The sequence below is a fragment of the Uloborus diversus genome, chromosome 1 (assembly GCF_026930045.1).
Source record: "Uloborus diversus isolate 005 chromosome 1, Udiv.v.3.1, whole genome shotgun sequence".
NCBI lineage: Eukaryota > Metazoa > Arthropoda > Arachnida > Araneae > Uloboridae > Uloborus > Uloborus diversus.
In genome coordinates, this window is record NC_072731.1 from 184249742 (window position 1) to 184270692 (window position 20951).

General features: G+C 35.3%; 1 protein-coding gene across 1 annotated transcript in view; it reads right to left on the bottom strand.

The window, feature by feature from the left end:
• The window catches only part of LOC129217575 (cytochrome P450 4V2-like), a 52473-nt gene that overhangs the window by 8822 nt on the left and 22700 nt on the right, over window positions 1–20951 (bottom strand). The window contains 7 exon segments of the mRNA XM_054851903.1: window positions 570–636; window positions 3249–3422; window positions 3945–4136; window positions 7010–7139; window positions 8124–8199; window positions 12826–13016; window positions 15927–16012. Of these exon segments, the coding sequence (XP_054707878.1) occupies window positions 570–636; window positions 3249–3422; window positions 3945–4136; window positions 7010–7139; window positions 8124–8199; window positions 12826–13016; window positions 15927–16012 (916 nt within the window).

The following is a 20951-nucleotide window of genomic DNA, read 5'->3' on the forward strand; positions in this document are numbered from 1 at the left end:
TTGACCTTCGACCGGCTAGGATTGAACCGGGACCCTCCGGTCACAAGTCCGATGCCTTACCAATCAGATCACCACGGACTACCTCCTGGGGATCACTTGGTATTCTTCCGAATCCTTAGCTGACCATATACAATAAAAATAATATTTTCCCAACAATTAGTGTTAGGTGACATAAATAAATCTAAAAGTTTTCTTCAATAAATTTAATTTTAATCATCAAAAGGATATAATTCAATATTAACTCAAATGTTCACAGATCACATGAAAATTGCTCGCGAATCACTAGTGGTCCGCGACCACAGGTTCAGAAGCACTAGTTTGGATCGAACGTGGTTAAAATATGATGCTTTACTGAGAGGTAAAAAGCAATCCATAATATCAGTATTCGATATCTTTCAGTGCATCATTTTATTCATACGTAGTTATTTGGACATTTTTTTTTCGTATGAATAAATTTGTTGATGAAAATTGCAACAGAAGATAAATAACCTTCTGATGAACACAGTTTTTTGAAATAAAATATCCGATGGGGTTGCGTTCAAGTGAAATGAGTATAAATTTCAACTTACCAATTTCAATGTCCCCAGTAACTTCTCTTCCTATTATAGGCAAGGGGGGATATAACCTTAAGGTTTCCTGCGCAGAAAAAATAAATTAATGATGCCAAAGTAAAACTTGTGAGAAAAATTAAAGTTTGAACACTAACTTTTTTTTTGTTATAGAAAAACGCATTACTCAGACGCATTGGTTCCATTATTCTGAGGTAAATTATGATTCCGAAACGACTACTGCAATCCCCGTTGCATCATTATGTCAACAGCACAAAACTTGATTAAGATCTTTTCGGTTATCGTTTCTTGGATTAGTGTAAACAATGCTCAAATGCAGGGAATGCAAATGTCAAAACATAGTTACATCTAATGCATTTGTTTTAACATTGTCTTTAAAAAAAATTAAAAAAATATATTTTTGGCAGTAAAGTTTAGTCTTCAAAAAAAAAAAAAAAAGGTGGAAATTTTTTATTTATTTTTTTATGGGGCAAAGTGAAAAATAGAATATTTTTCTAATGAAATATTTTCTATTCGATTATAAAACATATTTTTGATTAAAAAAAAAAAACTAATAATAGGTTGAATGACTAAAAGATAATGAAACACTCGACGAATAATTAAATCAATAAATCAATTAATACACGAAGAAAAATAAATGAGCGAGTAAAAGAATGATTGAATAAGTGAATGAATGAATAAATAAGTGAATTACCAAATAAAGGAATGTAAATGAATTAATTAATAAATGAAAACGTAAGTTAAATGATTAAGCGAGTAAATGAGACTGTTTCACTTTGCCCCTTATGCACTTGGACTAATTTTACAATTTATTTAAAATACAAACTAGCTTAATATTAATTAAGTTAGTACTGCATTGAATTTTAGGAGACCTCAATTAGTATTTAAAATGCTAATAGCAAGAACTTTATTTTTTTATGGTAGCAAAATTAATTTTTAACTTACAAGAAAATATTACAATATGAGTATCAATTTTTTTAAATTGCCTGTATTACCAAATGTTTTAATCTTCGGCGGTAATGTTTTCCTGACTGGAATAGACTACATATGGTACTGTATAGTTAAAATAACATCAGATAGGTAGAACTAAAAGCAAAGTAAATATTTCACCATTGAAATTTTCCCCATGCTCTCCTACTACAAGCTTCTAAAAACGCGTAATTTGTTAAACTTGTTTTAAAGCACAGTATTTATATTTTAACCTTTTACTCTACTTCTGTGAAATTATGTTTTAGCACCATCAAAAAAAAAAAAAAAAAAAAGAAAGAAAGAAAAAATGTTATTTTTCAAACCAATTCCATATTTGTCTAGTTACAAAGGAACCCCGATTTTACGTATTCCATCGGACTAGTGTTAAAAAACGCTCCAAGCAGGAAAAAAGAGGGCTGGGACAAAAATTTAAGCATTATTCTAAAAAACTAGCATTTTTTTCCATGAACTCGCTCAAGAAATCTGTAATATTTATTTATGTTTTGTTTTTTGTTACAATTTCATTTATGAGATGTTCTGTACTAGCAATATTTCTGCAAATTTGCTCCTTCATTTGCATTTACAAATACAAATTATTTTAGAGTCTTTTTATGCTTTGACAATAAACAAGGCCCGACTAAATAAAATTGAGGCCCTAGCTACAATAACTTGTAGCCCCCCCCTAGAGACTCAATCGCGAAGCGCAATGGTTGATTTACTGATTTGGAGCTTGTTGGAAGGTATTTTTGGGGGTGTCTTTGTCTATTATGAACCTCTACGTATAACTGATTTATCATGTGCATTTATGAATCCCCTTCGGGGACCCTCATAATTGTAATCTGGTAAATTCGTTGTTTTTCCAATTAAGAAGTTATAATTTTTATTTTTTTAAAAAAAATTCATGTATTGTTCATATAGTTGTAATGCATGCTTTGCATAATTACTTAATTAATTTCGGGTGGGGCCCCTTATGAGGATGGGGCCCCAGGACCAGGCCTAGCCTGCCTGCGTAATAATTAGGCCCCAGGCAGTAAGGTGGAACAGAAAGAACACCTGAATGGCTTCAAACTGCTATGAAACAAATTTATCTTGAAAAAAAAAATTAATAATAAGTTAGTGTGAGTCTTGTAGAGGAAATACGATTTTGAGCTTTTTTAAGAACAAAGGTTAAGCGGATTTTCTGACAAAGGGTAACGTAAAATGTGAAATATTTTAACCATATCGGGTTAGCAATTTTCACGGATCAGCAGAAGAAGCTGGGTAACGTCTGAAATCGGCATTGTGAAATCGGGGTTCCACTGTATTTTACTTAGCGTTTTATGATGTCTGTAACTGTTACTTTTCTTTATTTTTTTTCTGTTTATTATTTTTTTTATTCGTACTGTTCATGGTTTTGAACTATGTTAACTTATAAATTAAGATTAAGTGTCATCAAGATCACTGCATGAAATTTGTTTTTAAGTTTCCTTTCATATGCGTCTGGTATGTCTTATCCGAACAACCCTCGCTTCAAATTAATATGGATAACAATTTCCATTCTATTTTATACAATTTCAATACAATTGTTATATTTAACACAATTGTTTTATTTTTTTATACAATTGTACTGAAATTGTTGTGTTTTATATACAACTTCAATACATCTTTTTATACAACAATTTCATACGATAAAATTATAAAAATTCTGTTCTATTATACATATTAATTTACCTTAATGACGCAATCCATGTAGTTTAGTTCGTTGATGTCATCGTGCGTCACTGGCTTCAGAGGATCGCTTCCGAAAACAGAATCCAACTCTCGAATCACAGCATCTTGAATGTCAGGATGAAGTCCGAGCAAGAGGAGAACCCATCTCAAAGTGATGGCAGTCGTGTCGTGGCCCTAGAGAGATGGAAGACTGTTTAAAATTGATGATTTTATTTATTTATTCACCCAAACGCACCAATCACCCCTGCACTTACACTGGAGAGGATTCAACTGAATGTGGTGACTGATAAGGGGAAAAGAGTTGTAGTTTTAAAGGCTATTTTTAATAATGCTCACTAGCATATAACAACTTGTCCTAAAGTTAATCATTGTAATTTACAACAGAAATTGCATCTCTTTACCCCTCTCGAACCGAAAAAGGTTTTGTAATCGTAATTGTACTTAATCGCTTCAGTTCCATCCCAGTTCGTTGCGTTTATAAAGTGAGGTATAGAACAAAATTTAAAGCATAAATAAATAAAAACAGTAAGTAAAATAAATAAATAATGAAAATATGTGTACAAACACACACACACAGATATGTATTCTTTTGTGTTGGTCAACTATGTACAATGTACATCATTTGTAATTCTAATTTGCGTCAGTGAAAAAAATAAAAATAAAAATGCCGCCATTTCATTAAATATTTGTACTAACCGCAGCCATAAAAGTGCATACTTCTTCTTGTACATCATTTAACGTAAAACTTGGATTCTTTAAATGATGTTCTAGTAAGAATTCCAAAAACACACTCCTTTTCTTTGATAATTTGTCTTCATCCGTGCAATTGTTGTTTGCTATACTGTCTTTCGCTTGCTCTAGAAGACTAGCTTTTTTCTCTTCAATAACCTAAGAAATATTATAACAGATTTTATATTTAGAGTACCAAAAGTATTAAGTTCAATTCAATTGACACAAAAACACTATGTAGGGGAATGTGGGGAAAGTGAAATGGTAAAATATTTACTTTGCTTTTATCACCATCTATCTGGTAATATTTTAACTGTATAGTAGCACATCTATTCTACTCCAGTCAGGAAAAAATATCACCGAAGATTAAAACATATGATAATACAGGCAATTTTCAAAAATTGATACTTATATTGTAATATTTTGTTGCAAGTGGAAACTTATTTTTGTTATTGTAAAATGATAAAGTTCTTGTTTTTTGCATTTTATTTTTAATTAGATCTTTGAATACTTGAAAAATATTTTTGAAATATTTATTTAGTTAATTTTAAGCTTATTTGTATTTTAAATATTTTCTACAATCAGTCAAGTACATGCGGGGCAAAGTGAAATAGTTTATTTTGTTTACTCGTTCAAACATTTTCTAAATCACTTCCGTTTTCCTTTTTTATTCATTCATTTACATTTCTCCATTTCATAATTCACATATTCATTCATTTATTCACTTTTTTTCTTATGCATTCACTCTTTTACCAGCTCATTTTTTTCATACATTAATTAATTAACTAATTTAGTTTTCAGTATCTTTACATTTATTCATTTAACATTTTATTTACTGATTCATTTAATCAAAAATATTTTCTATAATATTGAATAGGCAATATTTCATTAGAAAATATTTTATTTTCACTTTGCCCTATGGGAAAAAATGAAAAATTTCCACCTTTTTTTAAGGCGCAAATATACGGCCAAAAATAAAAAGCACTATTTCAATGCAAGTGTTTTTATAAAATAGAATGTTCTTTATTTATCACTGTAATTTTCAAAATAAATTTCCAATTAGTTCATTTTGAAAAAGCTCAGTCATCTTAACTATTTTACTTTGCCCCACATTCCCCTACCAAATTTTTTTTCTTTTCATGTATGTACGTATGTATGTAGACTCTTTGTAAGGTGCTTATTGATATAGAATTAAATTTATAAAAAAAAACCTTTTTGAAGCTTGCAGTCAGTTGATTATGAAAATAGAATTATGATCTGATGGGAATTGTTACAAGGTCTGAAAAGGCAATAACAAAGACCTGGAAAGGCAAATGTCGGAAATTTTACAGGGTTTGTCCGGAAAGTAATGAGTCTCATTTTTAAAAAAATACTTTTAATGATCAGATTCTTACAAATACTTAAAAATCTTCAAAGTACGACCCTTCTGCGTCGATACACTTTTGCCAGCGCGATTTCCATGAATTGAAGGCTCCCTGGAAGTCCTCGACCGATAAGCTCTTTAGAAGTGACGTCGTAGTAGACTGGATGGTTTCCACGGTGTCCCAATGTTTCCCCTTCAGCTCTCGTTTCAGTTTGGGAAACAAAAAAAAGTCGGGCGGGGCCAAGTCGGGACTGTAGGCGACTTCCAAGCGATGCGTTTTTTGAGCGTCGGTCAAAACTTTGGGCACAAGTTTTGCGCAAATCTTTCGCATGCCCAATTCTTCCGACACAATCTCATGGACAATTGTTTTCGGCAAGTTCAACGAGTCTGACAACAAACGAACACTCATTCGGCGGTCTGAGTTCAACAATTCGCGCACACAACTCACATTGTTGTCCGTTTTCGAGGTTGAAGGGCGTCCAGACCGGGCCTCGTCGGTGACATCCTCACGACCCTCTTTAAAAGCTTTGTGCCACTTTTTTGCCTGCGAATAGGACATGCAAGCCCCCCCGTAACCCTCCTGAAGCATATCGAAGGTTTCCTTGACAGTTTTGTTCACTTTGACACAAAATTTTATCGCGTAGCGTTGTTCAATCGTTCTTTCCATTTTTAGTATGACAAGGGCGCGAAACAGGGGTCTCCTTAAAATGACGTCCTCACCGTTTCAGAGCTCGGAGGCGACTGAGGCATGGCTCGCTGGAAAGCTTAGGGTTCCCCCCACCACTTCCAAGCGGTCGCGCCGCTCGGCGGTGTACGGTCGCGTCACAATAAAATAAGGCTCATTACTTTCCGGACAAACCCTGTAGACAGAAGATTTACCTTCGAGTATAGAAAGTATAGGGTAAACTTAAACCTAAAAGACTCATTAAAAATAGTATGGAAGGTGAAACTAATGACTAAAAGTTTTTAGTAGGCTTCCACATGACATATGAAAGTCGTTGAAACCAGTTGGCTGGCATTTATAGATCTGCTGCAGAAGAAAATGTAAGATCACTAGATTTTAAAAAACAACTTTTTTCACAGTGTCATTTTTCAACCAATGATGACACTTACAGAATTAATGGGAAATGCGTGGAACTCTCAGAATCTCTATTGTATGTGGCCTCGTCTTCACTCCCAACGGTTTAGTTTCAAAAATTACAAAGTAGGATAACAAAGTTTGTTTACATTTACTCCAACTGGACCTGTAACTTCTCAAATAATTGAATTAAATCTTTCGCAGAAGTTTGTGATAAAGGTGATTTTTATCACTAATTTCTGCGACAGATTTTTAATTTCAATGCTTGTATTTGAGGAAGATTTTTCCAGTTTTATCGGGTTCTTGTTATATCCTTAATGCCCATTGCACAATTATTAAACTTTTTAAAAATGTTCCATTAAACTGCTTGTAAAACATTTTTTTCGTGTTGATTGAGTACCATTTATTTATCTGTTTACGTTAAATGCAAAAAAAAAAAAAAAAAAAAGAGAGAGAGAGAGAGAGAAAAAAAAAACTTTTGTTGTGAACGAAACTTTCTCTTATTTCTTCTATATATTAGGTGTAAAAGAAAGGAAAACGAAAGAACGTAAAGAAGAAGAAAAAATGTGTGTGAAAGGTTCAAAAAGTTACCTTTCTTGAGAAATTTTGCATTACATCGGCCAGTTGTTTCAACTCCCTTCCTTTGGGAAAAAAACGGAAGTAAGAGTCATCATGGTAAGTCCATGGCTGAAACACTCTTTCAACGATGAGTTTTGCAGCCCTAGGGGAACAAAAAAAAGCAATTGCAATGAATATTTTCAACATAAACCAACTCAGAATCTACCCCTGTCTAACTGATGGATAAAGTAAAACACCGTATATAGCATTAGTAAACATTATTCACGACATACGATGATGCTCAGCCGGCTGGTGTTGTGATGGTTAGGCGCTGGCCTTCTACGCCTGTGGATCCAGGTTCTGACCTGGGGTGGTCAGTCGGTGGATTTTCGAGACGCAGAAAATCATCAGCGCCCATGTCGTATGATTACGCGGCATGTAAAAGATCCCTTGGGGATTCGTTTGGCTTAGAATTCCCTCGGCAAAATTAAAATTACTAGTGCAAATTTCGCATCAAAGAGAACCCAGGTGCCTCCATCTGGTGGAAACTGGGTGTCAAAATTATCCGTGCCATCTACACCCGCGCCTTAATGGTGGCACATGAAAGACTGGATGCCGTATCAGGGGATTGCACTAGGTCTGCTAAAGGGCGAAATAGCCTAAAAACGTAGCCCCCATTAGAAGAAGAAGAAAAAAAAACGACGATGTTCAGAACCAAGAATGCAGTTGCGTTAGGATCGATTCTCTTTTGCTGATTGGACACAGCGTCACATAGATAGCCATCTATGTCGTAGAAGTATTAGTTGTGGTTGTATCTGATTTTCTTGATATAAGAATCTAGACCAAGTCCAAAAGACCATGCCGAGGATATCAAAGACTGTCTCCCCCTCATTCATCAGTTGCTTCACCCAAAGCCTTGAATCCTGGAGTGGATTCAGAGCTTTAGCTTCACCCACAAAAGCATCAATTTCAATATTGTCTATGAAATGAGAGGAAGATGCGATGGCTGAGCAATGGCAGTTTGCAAAATGTTTTACTTTTCTTTGAAGGTAAAATTTTTTATATGACCAGTTCTGAGTCTCGACTTAGTGTGACCTGTCCAAAATAGTAATATAGATAGTGGAAAATGGGAAGAAATTAAGCTCACCTATGTATAACTTCCGTATAACGTTTGGCTTCGCCGTTTCCATCTTGCGCATTCAACTTGTATCCCATCGCTGTTTCTATGAAAATTTTAAAAGAAAATGTTAGACAGAACGCTGAACTTTATTTTAAACTAGAAAATCGCCTATCAAGGTATAACGGGTGAATATTGCTTCTACATTTGAGCGAAGCAATTGCCTGTTTGGTGATATTTTAGTCGTTGAAATTTTAACCCTAACTCCAGTAGATAGCGTTCATCATTATGCTAAACAATTCTTCATTTCTGACCAGACGAGTAACCGTCTGATCTCTAAGCGTGACATCATTTGTATATGACCAGTTACTAAATTTGGAAGGGTAGTTTGTTGGGATCGTAAGAAAGTTTTCGTTACTTAAACTGTTAGAATTTTAATTCTACAACCAGAAATTGCACAAAATTGATTTTTGATATTTGGAATAATTTGCATGTCGTTTCAAATTTTGCCCTATTTCAAAGTTCATAAAAAAAAGAAAAACAGCTGTAGCAGATCAAGTTATTTCGAAATATTTCGGACAATTATAACTATTGGAATAGTTGTTTAAACGAAACAAAATCCAAAGCTTGGCTACTATTACACTGACTAGAAAGTCGCCCGTCAAGGTATGACGGGTGAAAATTACTTCTGCTGTTCTACATTTGAACGAAGCCTTGGCTGTTTGGTGATGTTTTAATGTTTGAAAATTTAACTCTAACTCCAGTGGATTAACCCTAAACTCCAGTGGATAGCGTTAATTTTCAACCACTTTTTCGTTTCTTCATTCTACTCCAAATGACAGTCTTACCAGTAAAACAGTTAACTTACCGGATCGAGTTCAGCCCTGTCAAAATAAAGCATTTCTCTCCATGTCAAACATTGCCAAAAAATATTATCAAATTTTAAATTACTTTCTGAATTTTTGGTGCTTTAACAATGAAATAATGCCGTCACGCACGCTATTGCACGAGTTTCATTCTTGGTAACGTCAGAGCGTTACTCAATCAGTGATGTTGGCTATAATATGTATATGAGGACGATTAAGAAGACTATTTATTATATTAAGATTGTTGTTTTATGTACATGTTGAGGTTATGTATTTAAAGTTAGCTGGGGTAAAAGGAGGCGAGGGGTAAAATGCAAACAAATTCGATGCAACAGACAAGAAAAACTCTATGTCTACAAATGTGAAGTAACTGGGGTCAATAAGTTTTACTTACCATATGGAACGTTATTAAAACACATTTACTTATGAGTTTCATCCACCCAGATATTTTTGATATGCAATTTAGCTGTTTCCATCTACCCCGAAAATTTGGTACTCTGGAGAATAGGGGAAAGGCTAGTTTTCCATTAGTCTTTTTTTTTTTTTTTTGGTGGATTTAATTTTGATGCAAATGACACATTTGTGTAAATTTTCAATTAATTCAGCGCATAATTAATTTTTTTGTATAATCTTTCATCATAAATGATTTTAGATTACATTTGGGGGATTCTGCGTCTCACCTCAGCATTGTTGGCGTTCAGTGGAAGAGCCAAAAACATCAAATTCGTAGGAAATGGGCATGGAAGTAAACGCGATAAACAGATCAAGTCTTCCACAAGTTAAGTCCACCTTAACGCGGAGTTTGGTGGGCGTTTTCAGCTGAAATTAATTTTTTATTTTAAACAAAAAACAACACTTCTTAAAAAAATACTTGTTTCGCCAACGTTTGATTACAGCAACCCTTGCTTCTCTTTTTTTTTCAACCGGTTTTGATTTGGACTAGCCCACGGCCGAGCGCGAACAATTCTGAGGTTCTCTGTATTTCAATTTTTACGGTACAAACACGCTTTATTTATTTTCCTGCTCAATCCATTTGCACAGGTGTGATATTTTCCCGCATACATTTGAACTTTATTCCGGAAGTTTTAATCTTTGGCTTTTAATTTCCATGTATTCGAATATAAGGAACCCTTATGTATCACAATATGAAGTATTCACTTTCTGAGAAAAAAAAATTGTACTTGAAAAATTATGATTTGTACGTGTTGAGGGTGTGACAGTACTGTCACGCCCGCAACGTGTACAAATCATTATTTTTTAAATACAAGAACAGTTTTAGAAAGCTGATACTGCATATGCGCAAGGGTTCCTCATATTTGAATACATGGAAATTAAAAGCCCCGGGAATAAAGAGCAAATATATGCGTAAAAACGCCACACCCGTTCAAATGGATTGATTATTCCTCTGAACATGAAGCTTTTATTTTTGAGTAATCACGATTGCTTATTGCTTTCATTTGACTGTTTTGATGTCCTATGATTTTATTTTCATGCCAGCACCACCGTCGACCGGCCGCCTCACGATGCTGTTCCTCTAGCGAAAACCGTCTCGAGGTTGCGTCCATATCCTACACTTACACGCATACATACACGCACGTACACACACACACACACAAACACACATACATACACCTACACACGTACACAAACACATACACATACACACAAACACATACACACACACAAACACATACACACACACACTCGTGATTGCGAAAAACACAATTTGAATTCCAAATGTCAAAATTCAAATTATTATTATTATTATTATTATTTCATGCTGCATCGGATGGATTATCCCGAGAGATACTTTTAGTCAACCAGAAACAGCGACGGACGTCCAGCAGCCAATCCCAAACCAGAATGAAGAGAGCTCAAGTTTCAGCCAACCAGAAACAAGGACGAACGTTCATCAGTCAATCCTGGTTCAAAACGAAGGGAAAGCTAGCTCTTCCCACATAAATAGTGACAACACTTCGAAATCTGCATCAGTATCCAGCGACCTCTACTACGAAGACAAATTTCAAGAAGCTGAACAACAAATCGAAAAACTGGAAAAAGAGCTCCAACTTACCAAATCTGAGATTGAACAACAACATAAAATCCTAGAAGCAAAGAAAAAAGAATTTCGTTCCCCCATCATACTCTCCAATATCACAGACAGCCTCAAGACGATTGACGACCTAAGAGCAGAAACTGGAATAGAACTAATGGCCAAAATACAAAGAGACGACCTTGCTATCTTCCCTCCAGACAAAGAATCCTACCAAGTCGTACGCAACCTCATCAAGGAAAGAGGACTTGAATTCCACACTGCTCCCCACCCTGAAGACAAGCCTGTGAAGGAGATCATCAAAGGACTACCGATAGACTACAAAATTGACGATATCCAAGCTAGACTGGAAGATTTGAACCTAACGGTAAATTCCATTAAACAATTCACCAAAAGACCCGATAACTCGAAAATCCCAATATTCCTGGCGAACCTCAAGAGAAGTCCTGAAAGTACAACCATATACGACAAGGACATCACTTTTGGACCATTTATAGCACACACGGAGCACCTCAAGAAATGAAAAGGCCACCTCCAGTGCTACCGATGTCAAGAGTTCGGGCATATGAGCCTGAACTGCCACAGGAAAGAGAGATGCGTCATCTGTGCTAAAGAACACCGAGCAAGAGACTGCCCCCTCAAGCAACAAGGGATTCTCACCTGCGCCCTCTGCGGAGGACCGCATGTTGCCAGCGACAGAACCTGCCCTCGACGCCCCGACAGCAACCGCCGGCCGACGCAACAGTGGACCCACTCCAGAACCTACGGCCCACCACCTAACAGCACTCACCGGCCAACTCAACAGCGGACCCACCCCAGAACACACGGTCCGCCCCCCCAAAAGATGTCTTCACCACAGGGAAATTCCATCAGCCCTGGCATCCTGCTTCAATTAAAGACTGCCCTGCAAGCCATCGAAGCACTCCTACCCTGCGCCTAACTCACTCCTCCAGTTCTCCAGTACGCGACCCGGGCCTGGCCCAGCGACCAGCGAGCCCTGTGCTCACACCACCGCCCCCCAGGTCCCCTGGGGGGACCTAATGATTTTTCTTTTTTTAGGCTCCTCGCCACTACGTCACCAACTTCGCTAAAGATACAGGAAAAAGGGAGTTAATTCTCCCTCCCCTGCTGCACATTGGATCGGATCGGAATCTGCGTCAGTTGCTAGGATGTCGCTTCCCTGGAAGCTTCGACCACATAAACACTGAAGATGACCGCTGCAGATGCGGTCGAAACGTTTGGGGATACAACACTCAAACCACGGCACAACAGCCGGGAATCTCACAACATTACTTTTTTTTTTGCCTTCAAATTTCAATATTTTATTGATATTTGTGGGAATTCGAAAACGCGTTTCCTTAAACATCTCTGAAACTCACTTTTTTAAAATATCGTTTTTGACCTGCCAATGGCAGTATCCTTGCAGTAGTTATTTTTAATAAAACTTTTCTTACACTAAGAAAAATGAAGTTTTCAAAAATGAGTAAAAACATTCATGCTTTAAAATTTTCTTGAAACCTTTTGTTTCAAATACGAGTACTTATGCTTTCAAATAGTGTGCTGAATTATTTCATACTCAAAAATGATTACATAACTCGGTTAATTTTAAATTTTAAAATTATTACATATTCAAAAATGAGCACAAATACCTCGAAAATGAGCACATGTTGATTTGAGTACAATTTGATGAGTATTTGAATGTTTCAAATTTGAATACCACACAGTCTGAGCCATTTTGACTTTGCGATATGTTCAAGTTTGAGTACTTTTTCGTCATTTTTGAAATTGTTTTTAGAGTGTATTAGGAACTCACCACAAATGATATCCAGTGCACATTGGGAAAGCAAAGTGTCTACTTCGACGTGAGGCAGATGCAGAAGATCACTCATTTTCTTCACCAGTTTGGCTGCTTGTTCGTTGAATATGTGAATGTAGCTGCGAAGCACTTCAGAATGAAATGTTGGATTAATGTCTTTCCGTCGTTTGCTCCATTTCATACCATTACTAAAACACATACATTCATTTAGCACTGTTTCTGTAGGAAAACAAAATTTGTCTTGTCTTCACGGGTTTACCTAACAATAAGAGGCGCAGATCGCAGAACGATTTTTACTGTCCGACCATGTTTCGTGAGGAAAATTGGCAAGCAGCCAGTTAAAAAGAAAATAAATTATTCGATTTTTACCAGGAAACCACACGACGATGCAATAGTTAAAAAAATAATAAAATAAATAAAAAAAAAAAAAAAAAAAAACAAATTAGCAACATTTAAAAGACCATAGTGAAATATGTTTCTGTATGCATAAATTATTTGCGCTCGCGTCCCCGTTATTGAAATATAAAGTCTTAAAGTTCACCAATATTTTTAGAAAACTAGCCTTAATTTAGCGAGTTTCAGTGAGTAATGGGAGACATCTTTTCCACGCTTTGCAGATGGATGTCTTAACACATGAAGACGGTGAAATCTTTGGCGAGAGATTGGTATCTTCAGATACTCGCCAAGTCTTTAAATTTAGTGCTTTAAAAAAAAAAAAGGCAGACGCTAAGACCTTATATCTCGATAACGAGGGCACAAGGGCAAATGCTTTTTATTTAAAGAAAAAGTATTAATACGCTCTTTTAATTGCTACCCATTTCAACTTTTCATATTTTATATTATTGGTGTGTTTCCATGGTTAGTTCATTTGAATTAATCAGCCCGATTCTCGTACATCCAGAGATATAGCTAGAATTTTTTTTCAAGGCATGAAAACACTCCTTGACGGTTTTTAGAGGAGGGAAGTTCTTTCTGTAGGAGTGAATGCAGAAACAGTAAAAATATACTCTCCATCAATTCCATTAAAAAAATAAAAAATAAAAAGAACTTTCAAAGAATGAAATGGGAGATGTTATAGAAAGAAAAAGTGCTCCCTATTTTGATTTATAGCAGTTAGAATGTTTTAGATTTTTTGTTAAAAAAAATTACTACGCATTTTACTAAACGTAATATTTTTCTTTTTCATTTATAATGACGCTCGACTTACATTAAAAATACAAAGCGTGAAAATACGCTTTACTAAATTCTTCAAGCGTATTTTTGGTTTGCATTGCGTGAACTACGCTTGTAGAGATGTTAAAAATATCTCTGCCTTTAGCCTCGTTATTCAACTTCGCTATCGTTCTAGATTTGATCTTATGACGAATTTGACATGATGTGTGAATCGGATGCTTTTCGGCCGTGTCTGTTTGAAAATGACTTCGAAAGAACTCGACCGAAACGAAAATTGCTCTGAATGTCTTTCTGAAATTTGCAAATTAGTCCTGTAAGCATAGTATTTCTAAAAGAACGTAATAATACATATATAACGTGAAAAATACAGATCGAATAAGGATGTGAAAAGGTTAGCTAAAAAATTAGTTTAGTTCGGTGAATTAATAACAATAAATAATCGAAATAGTAATCAATAAATAATTGAAATGTCAAACATTAAAACATTTTCAGTAAGTTATAATAAGTATTTATACTGATTGCTATTATCTTAGCCGTCATCCATCACAGTATAGCGAGGACAGTTTGTTTTCACTGTACTGGCACTGCGCTGGCAGAGAAACGATTTTCACAGAATTCGCTTTTAGAACAATCACGATTGCTCATTGATATCATTAGGCCTTAAATGTTTCTCATTCTATTGTCTTTTGTGATTGGCGGATAGTGATCACGTGAGCCATTGTGATGCATCGACAGTTGGGACAAACCTAACCTGCCGGTGCGTTACCGGCGCAACACAGCGACGCACAACGTCGCAACACAACGTGTTGCGACGGTAAAGCATTGGTTTCCTAGAAGCGAACACGCTTAGCGTCGGCGTCGTTCCTCGCCGAGGCGAAAACTTGATTCTTCTGCTCATGCGCGCCCGAGCCAATTCGGCGTTCTGAGTGGTCACGTCGGAATCCACTTGACTTTGATTTCAGCGTTACGTCGATGAGCGACGTCGAAGATCGGCGATTCGCTTCTAGGAAACCAAGGCTTAACGGTCAACGTCGTAATGCTGTGTTTCGGGTTTCGGATCTGCTTAGCCTTCACAGTGCTGCCAGATTAGATTTTTCTACAGTAAAATTCATTCTCTGGGGTTTTAAATCATCGTCTGATAATTTCGTATGCATACGGATTCATTTTTCTTCGCAACTCCAGAGCGCGAATACGCTACCTTGCGGTGATCAACACTACTAAAGAAAAAGGTAAAACGTTCCATTCCACGTGTTTTCTTTGAGGTAAGTTACAGGCTTCAGACAGTTTGTGATGTAATGTAATTTCAGAAGAATAGAAAAGAAAGCTTCACACAAACACGATGAAAAATTACTGTCATTCACTAAGAGTCAAAGCAAGTTATAAGTTACGGCATTTATTTGTTTTACCTTTTTCATCCGGCATTAGACTGTGGCTGCAGCGCCCCCTATAGTTTATTGGAGTTGCGAATTTATCTTTTTTTGTTTGTTCCTTTTCTAAATTTGTTTAATTTATTTTACAAGACTTTTTTGTAGACAATAAATCTCACTTCATTGATCTTTTTAGAAAAACTTATTGTCCCCCCCCCCTTTTTTTAAACCAATATCTTTCGGATCGGATATTTGTGCGTTGTAATTTTAATATTTAGTTTTAGAGTCCTTGATGCGGCAATTATACACAAAATATGGTTTTCATTTTCATTTGGTGTTCTTTATAATAAATAAGTTTCTCACTCTTTTTTAATATTACAAAATCTTAATGATATATTTTATGCAATTGCGTATTTCTTACAGCTTAAGTAATTTAAATTTTGTTTATTCATGCTGAACAATGCAATAATGCATTTCCCTTCAACATTCAACTTCATGTTAGAAGCAAACGTGAAACATACAACTAGGAAAATTTTAATTAATAGTATTGTGACACACCTGGTAACTAAGCCTTCTTTGAATATGCAGGACAACAAGGAATATTTTTCTGCTTTGTCCAGACATGCTGGGTGGTTAATCACACTCTATAAAAAGTAAATAACAAAAAATTAACAGCGCTGTAGTTATACTTGAAGTAAGGCATTTTTGCTTTGAAAAAAGGCGTAATTGTAAGACTTTTGTGATAATACTATGGAGGAGGGATTCTTAACCTGCCCTCTGAGATTTTCCCCTGCCTTCTAGCGAATTGTATAGGTTAAAGTTTTTAGTTTTAGCAATTAATTTTTTATTTCTTAAGGAAAGTTTGTTTAATTTTTCCTAACAAGCTTTTCTCCTTTTTCTCTTTACCTATATACATAAATGGCTACCTCTGTGAGGATGTCCGGGGTAAACTTCAGAACTTCAGGACAGATTTTAACCATTTTTTCACCATAGATAGCTACATTATCAGGGAGCAACTTAGACTATAATTTATTCCTAAAAAACTTAGTTTAAAAACGTTATGATCGAAAACAGTAAATGTCATGTAATTTCCCCATTAAATGATTAAATATAAAACCCATTGTTACGAAAATTCGTTGCCTTACAACAGCATATTAAAAGTAATCATAATAAAAATTTTGAATCAAGGCTTCTCTGGAGCAAACATGAGTTTAAAGTTATTTAAACATTTGGAAATTCTACTTTTTGCACACTTAGGATAGGAAAACATAGTAAAGAGCTTTTTTTTTTTTTTTTTGTGTGTGTGTGTGTGTGTACTATTTAATTAAAAAAAGCGCATGGTTTTTTTTTAGTGATCTTTGTTTTTGTTAGTTCATATTTTGGAAATTCTTCAAATTTTTATATGCTTCAATTCGTGCTTTCGTTTCTAAATGATTACTCGTTCGTTCTTTATACTTATTGCTATTTTACTTTTATGGGTAAGGAAGAAGCTCGATTTTTAATCACATCAAAGTGGTGTGCTTTGAGTTCTTTCAGTTAAAACAGAAAACGAAAGAAAGTAGCGATTGTTTCTCACAATTATTACTGACCCATGCAACGCCGGGTATTTTTGCTAGTAGTAAATAAAGTAAGGTTTCAAAGAAATTCTGTAAGGAAGTCTGTGGCGGACGTGAGTCCAGGAGACCCCATAGCACCTACAGCCTTGAAATTTTGTACAAAATTACTTCGAGCCCCGGGGGTGTGCACCTGGGGTTTTATCTTTTAAAATTCGAATTAGTTTTTTTGTAATTAATATTTTAAGCTTAAATTTCGCGTATATTGCCTATTAAAGGGGTGAAAAATTACTTTCGGTAGAATCCATGTCAATTCAGCAAGGGCTTTAACATGATGGTCTCGGATTTTTTTAAATTTAACATATGTTAAAATTTATAAAAGAATAAAAAATACATTTTTTTTTTTGTTTTGCCCAAAAAAATTTCTGGGTCGAGATACAAGCCGCCAAAGATGGCGGTCCTGTCATGATTTCTCACTTGGGATTTTCGTCAAAATCTTTAAAGTACATTATCCCAGGAACGGTAGAATATATTTTGTTGCGGTTTGTTTTATTTAAAATGATATTTTTTCTTGTTTAAAAACATATGCTACATTTTAAAACACATGCTTTAGTTTTTTACCCACAGTTTTTTGAAAAAAAAAAAGGTTTAAAATAATGCTTTTAATTTTTCACAAATATGTCAATTTCAAAATGTTTAATTTTTTTAGTTTATTAGTATCACTGAGCACTACGTTCCCTGAAAAGGAGAGCTTCCACTTTTTCGTTTAACAGATTTTAGAGGCATTTTCAAAAATGAGGGTTTTTAAAAAACTCTTTACACAATTGCAGACCTGAAAATTCAAAAAAAAAAAAAAAAAAAAAAACCATCCCGCAACAAGTGGCCAGAAAACACTTTTAATTAGTTTATATAGCGAAATTTTCATTTTGAGTCTCTACTTTATCCAGGAGCTTTATTTTTTATGAAAACTAGAACGCGGTCTCCAGCCGATTCGCTGTTTTTTCCCCACGCAACCTTTCAGCGTAGCGCCGAAAGAATCGTTAAGCTTAATGTTCTAACTAAATTTCATATCCTGAATAAAATGGCTACTCAAAATAAAAATTTCGCTATATAACTTAATTAAAAGTGTTTTCTGGTCACTTGTTGCGAAATTATTTTTTGAATTTACAGGTCTGCAATTACGTAAAGAGTTCCTGAAAAACCCTCATTTTTTCAAATGCCTCTAAAATCTGTTAAACGAAAAAGTGAAAGCTCTCCTTTTCAGGCAACGTAGTGCTCAATGGTACTAATGAAATGTAAAAAATGAAATTTTTTGAAATTGACATATTTGACAAAAATCAAAAACATTATTTAAAACTTTTTTTTTCAAAAGACTGCGGGGAAAAAAAACCTAAAGCACATATTTCAAAACGTTGCATTTTTTTAAAACAGGAAAAAATATTTTTATAAATAAAACAAACTGCAACAAAATATATTCTACCGTTTTTAAGATAATGTACTTTAAAGATTTTGACGAAAATCCCAAGTGAGAAATCATGACAGGACCGCCATCTTTGGCGGCCTGTATCTCGGCCTAGGAATTTTTTTGAGCAAAACAAAACAAAACAAAAAAAAAGGTATTTTTTAATTTTTTATGAATTTTAACATATGTTAAATTCAAAAAAAAAAATCCGAGACCATCATGTTACAGCCCTTGTTGAATTAACATGGATTCTACCTCGCCTTCATTAAATCTATCAGTAAATAGCGAAGGAATTGTCCCACAGTTTTCTTTTTGACACCAATGTAATGACCGGCTCCCCCCCCCCCCCCAGATCTAACTCGACCTATCGTCGAAAAACTTAGCTTCTATCTGCAAAGGAAAAATGTTAAAAGCAGTTAAAAATCGAGTTCGAATAATCTCATCTCTATTAAAATTGATATTTTATTTGGCGTTGCCATAGTTACGTTTTTTCGATTCGTATGTTTCTTCTTTTTTATTCACAAACTTTAAGGGTTTCAATTTAAACGAAACTCTTTGGCTCAACTCAATTCAAGCCCTGGGCTAAAGAGTAAAATATATCACTAGAGACCACGAATATGAAAGCGACTTTTCAAACGTACAAAACTGCAGTTTTGCAGTACTCATGAGTCCCTTAGCCCTTACGGCTCTACAAGTTGGTACAAGTTATTTTGAACAGTCGCGTAGCTAGGAGGGGGCGGTCCGCCGCGGGCGGCACTTTTTTGGGGGCGCCAATTTCACTTTTTTGAGGCGAAAAAAAATCAGTGCATTTTCCCAATAAGGAAATCAAACTTTTCATCTATTACAGGAGGCAAAAAAAAAAAAAAAAAAAAAAAAACCATCTGTGAAACCCCCCCCCCCCCCCAATCAACTCTAATTTGAATTCTGAAACTTTGAATTCAAATTATGTTCTTCGCAATCACGAGTTGCGTTAAGACCCTACTCATTGGAGTTATTGTTTCTAGAAGCGGCTCCCCCCCCCCCAAGCTTATCCCTCCTCCTGGTTGGTTACGTGTGTAAAGTTGAGTGTGTGTGTGTGTGTGTAGGCTTACGTGTGTGCACGTAGGTGTGTGTGTGTGTAGGCTTACGTGTGTGCACGTAAGTGTGTGTGTGTGTATGTGTGTAAAGGCCAGCGCGTGTGAGTGTGAATGTGTGTGAGCATGCGTGTGTAGGACATGGACGCCACCGTCCAGCAGAAGTGGATTCTGAGGGACAGTGCTCAGCACCAGAGGAGCCGCGCCGGTGGGCGGTGGTGCTGCACAGGCCCCTGGTCCAAGCTGAAAAAGGAACCACAACATCAAGGACGGTCAAATGAGAACAAAAAGCAATCGTGATTGCTCAAAAAAAAAAAAAAAAAAAATCAAAAATAATAAAGGCTTTAAGTTATAAAGTTTTGGTACGACTATAATAATAAAATTATTCTTTTACAAAACATATGTTTTTCTTGTAAACATCTCAGCACTATTCTTTGTTTTTTCTCTCCCTTCGTCTTAATCTACAGACTGAGGGAAGCTGCAATGTAAAATCAAGGGGAATAAGTTTTTTTTTTTTACAGTAAAGGGTACTACAAGGGTGGAAACAAAAAATTTCATGATCTTTCGTTATATGACGAATCTACCACTTAATATTAGGAAAGTTCCTTGGAAACCACCTAACCACCTTATTAAAACATCACATGACTTCCTTTTACTCCTATTTAATGTCATTTTCTCATTATTGGCAGTTTTGATGTGATTCAATAGTTTACTCTCTAAATATCACCAACAGTGGCCAAATTAAAACCAGATTATTTAAAAAAAACATTAAAAATTAAAAAAAAAAAAAAAATCTCCAAATTTGTTATTAAGTTGGCGAGAAAACTTGGAGACCAAAAGACTGGCGATATCTTCGCCAAGCCTTTTGCCAAGTGTCCGCCAACTTATAACACCACTTGAATTTACATTGAAATTAACAATGATTTCCCCCCAAAAAGGGGGAAAAGACCCCCTTTGGAGCATCCGAATGCAACCAAAAAGGGAAGTGCACAACTAGATCCCACTAGGACTCTACGTACCGAATTTCAACTTTCTAGGACATTCCGTCCTTGAGTTACGCGACATACATACGCACATACATACGTACATACAGATGTCACGAGAAAACTCGTTTTTTTTTCGGGAATCGTCAAAATGGTTATTTCGCATGCCTATATGTTCTTAGGCGTGTGGTCGAGTCGAAAAAAACTCAACATTCATTCGGGGGTGAGCAAAATGGTAATTAAGGTCGATTTTTTAGTGAAATTTTTTTTCGCGAATACAATACTTCCTTTTTTGTAAAAGGAAGTAAAAAACACTATTCTTTTTAAAGGAAAAAGACAACAAGAGTAAGAAACGAAAGTCTCAAATGGAGGGCAATTTATTGCTCAACTTCGGGATAATATTATCTATTTCAACAATTGTTGTTGTCCTTGATTACAAAATTATCGTTAAGAAGGAATGAATTATATGTACACTTTATAAAAGCACTTAATCACAACTCAAATAATATTTT